This window comes from Pecten maximus, chromosome 9 (assembly GCF_902652985.1).
Source record: "Pecten maximus chromosome 9, xPecMax1.1, whole genome shotgun sequence".
NCBI lineage: Eukaryota > Metazoa > Mollusca > Bivalvia > Pectinida > Pectinidae > Pecten > Pecten maximus.
The window spans coordinates 44,644,870-44,648,823 of record NC_047023.1 but is presented as its reverse complement, the minus strand read 5'-3'; the positions used below and the strand labels follow the sequence as shown (position 1 = coordinate 44,648,823).

The window sequence follows — 3,954 nt, the reverse complement described above, 5'->3', positions numbered from 1 at the left end:
TTTCAAATAGAAATATAAAGTTTACACAACACGTTCATTCAGTTGTTGTAGACATTTTTGTCAACACCAAATCCAAAGAGTAATCATCATTTCTTGTTCAACACAAAGGTATCATAAACAGGAAACCTTATTGTGGTGAGGTAGTGGAAACGATATGGCGTCAAACACAGGGTTTGTGTACTGGGTTTAACGTTCAATGGGCATTGCTTAGAATTAAGTGTTCTTGTTTTGAGATACAATTTGCATAGACATCCCGTTTAAAAGCATATGTTTATATCTTTGAGACAGATTTTTTTTTTTTCAATTTCCCCTTAACAGATATATTAACTGAGACTAAAGAGCGGCTAATATATATTTTCGGGCCCTATTATCATATATTGACTAAAATATGACTGACGTATTTTCATATCACGTTTTCCGACTTTGTACAGATAAAGACGAAAAAGAAGAATCAGTATCAATTACAGCGCAGGATAGAAGTGGTATCTTCAGACAATACCGACGCACAAACGATACCATAATTGAAACTTCAAGTCGACAAATCTAGGGGAAATAAATTTAGATTTAAACATTAATTGTTTTGAAAACTATGTAAAAGCATCTAGTAACTGTTCCATTCCTTTAAAATCAACAGTTTCCATGTATGTAAGTACTTAATGACGGTTATTATTAAATACAATATATAAACAAATATATATATAAAGTACAGCCATCAAAACATTAAAACAAAATCATTAAGGTGTTTTTTTTCAGGACCTGGTGGAAATGTATCACTGCATACTGCCAAGCTACCCTCAACACCAGGAACAACAAGGCTTCAGTGTGATCACAGTGAACATTCGAACCTGTACCTCTCTGAAGTCAACACCATACCCACTCAGACGTGCACAGACTTCGAATCTACCAACCACTACCAAGGACAAGACTCCGAATCTACCAACCACTACCAAGGACAAGTCTCCGAATCTACCAACCACTACCAAGGACAAGACTCCGAATCTACCAACCACTACCAAGGACAAGACTCCGAATCTACCAACCACTACCAAGGACAAGACTCCGAATCTACCAACCACTACCAAGGACAAGACTCCGAATCTACCAACCACTACCAAGGACAAGACTCCGAATCTACCAACCACTACCAAGGACAAGACTCCGAATCTACCAACCACTACCAAGGACAAGACTCCGAATCTACCAACCACTACCAAGGACAAGACTCCGAATCTGCCAACCACTACCAAGGACAAGACTCCGAATCTGCCAACCACTACCAAGGACAAGACTCCGAATCTGCCAACCACTACCAAGGACAAGACTCCGAATCTACCAACCACTACCAAGGACAAGACTCCGAATCTACCAACCACTACCAAGGACAAGACTCCGAATCTACCAACCACTACCAAGGACAAGACTCCGAATCTACCAACCACTACCAAGGACAAGACTCCGAATCTGCCAACCACTACCAAGGACAAGACTCCGAATCTGCCAACCACTACCAAGGACAAGACTCCGAATCTACCAACCACTACCAATTAGGACATCCAGGAGACCGCTTCGTACACGTTTCATAGCTTCTTCCACGAGATATACACAATCCACGTCGAGATAGATGGATTCATGTACCACGTTGTCTACGCACACAGATCATAAACACCAGACCAAGGCAATACACATGAGACTTGTTAGAGGCGCGACAGCATGCCACTGGCATCCAAACATTAGGTCACTCTAACACACTAACGTAAGTATCAAGAGGTCACATAATCATAATAACAATGAAACAAGGCATACAGTTATACAAGTTTACAATATTCTATACAATACATATTTGTGATAACTACTAAGAACATTTAACAATGGAGGAGCACTGCTTGAAACAAAAACAATCATTTAAAATCAATTTACCTAGTTTCTCTAAAAATCCACATTTTTATAGACTTTAACATTTAATAAAAATAAACAAAGACAACACACATGCAGTAGTAATGTCACTTGTTCCCAAACCAGGTAGAGGATGTAATGGTCTGTAGACAAAGACAGCACACACAACAGTCATGTCACTGGTACCCCATACCAGGTAGAGGGTGTAATGGTCTGTAGACAAAGACAACACACACACAACAGTCATGTCACTGGTACCCCAAACCAGGTAGAGGATGTAATGGTATGTAGACAAAGACAGCACACACAACAGTCATGTCCCTAGTACCCCAAACCAGGTAGAGGATGTAATGGTCCGTAGACAAAGACAGCACACACACAACAGTCATGTCACTGGTACCCCAAACCAGGTAGAGGATGTAATGGTCCGTAGACAAAGACAACACACACACAACAGTCGTGTCACTGGTACCCCAAACCAGGTAGAGGATGTAATGGTATGTAGACAAAGACAGCACACACAACAGTCATGCCACTGGTACCCCAAACCAGGTAGAGGGTGTAATGATCTGTAGACAAAGACAACACAACAGTCGTGTCACTGGTACCCCAAACCAGGTAGAGGATGTAATGGTCTGTAGAAAAAGACAACACACACAACAGTCATGTCACTGGTACCCCAAAAAAGGTAGAGGATGTAATGATCTGTAGACAAAGACAACACAACAGTCGTGTCACTGGTACCCCAAACCAGGTAGAGGATGTAATGGTCTGTAGACAAAGACAACACACACAACAGTCATGTCACTGGTACCCCAAACCAGGTAGAGGGTGTAATGGTCTGTAGACAAAGACAACACACACACAACAGTCATGTCACTGGTACCCCAAACCAGGTAGAGGATGTAATGGTCTGTAGACAAAGACAGCACACAAAGTGATGTCACTGGTACCCCAAACCAGGTAGAGGATATAATGGTCTGTAGACAAAGACAACACACACACAACAGTCATGTCACTAGTACCCCATACCAGGTAGAGGATATAATGGTCTGTAGACAAAGACAACACACACACAACAGTCATGCCACTGGTACCCCAAACCAGGTAGAGGGTGTAATGGTCTGTAGACAAAGGCAACACACACACAACAGTCATGTCACTAGTACCCCAAACCAGGTAGAGGGTGTAATGGTCTGTAGACAAAGACAGCACACACAACAGTCATGTCACTGGTACCCCAAACCAGGTAGAGGGTGTAATGGTCTGTAGACAAAGACAGCACACACAACAGTCGTGTCACTGGTACCCCAAACCAGGTAGAGGATGTAATGGTCTGTAGACAAAGACAACACACAACAGTCATGTCACTGGTACCCCAAACCAGGTAGAGTGTGTAATGGTCTGTAGACAAAGACAACACACACACAACAGTCATGTCACTGATACCCCAAACCAGGTAGAGGATGTAATGATCTGTAGACAAAGACAGCACACACAACAGTCATGTCACTTGTACCCCAAACCAGGTAGAGGATGTAATGGTCTGTAGACAAAGACAACACACACACAACAGTCATGTCACTGGTACCCCATACCAGGTAGAGGATGTAATGGTATGTAGACAAAGACAACACACACAACAGTCATGTTACTGGTACCCCAAACCAGGTAGAGGGTGTAATGGTCTGTAGACAAAGACAACACAAATAACAGTCATGTCACTAGTACCCCAAACTAGGTAAAGGGTGTAATGGTCTGTAGACAAAGACAGCACACACAACAGTCATGTCACCGATACCCCAACCAGGTAGAGGGTGTAATGGTATGTAGACAAAGACAGCACACACAACAGTCATGTCACTGGTACCCCAAACCAGGTAGAGGATGTAATAGTCTGTAGACAAAGACAACACACACAACAGTCATGTTACTGGTACCCCAAACCAGGTAGAGGATGTAATGGTATGTAGACAAAGACAACACACACACAACAGTCATGTCACTGGTACCCCAAACCAGGTAGAGGATGTAATGGTCTGTAGACAAAGACAGCACACA

At 42.5% G+C, this 3,954-nt stretch overlaps 1 protein-coding gene across 1 annotated transcript; it reads left to right on the top strand.

Annotated features, from left to right (window-relative positions):
* The first annotated feature begins 765 nt into the window (after positions 1–765).
* LOC117334037 (protein PELPK1-like) lies at positions 766–1,548 on the top strand. Its single transcript, XM_033893454.1, has one exon. It carries the CDS (start codon positions 766–768, stop codon positions 1,546–1,548), a length of 783 nt encoding a protein of 260 aa, XP_033749345.1.
* Positions 1,549–3,954: the final 2,406 nt, after the last annotated feature.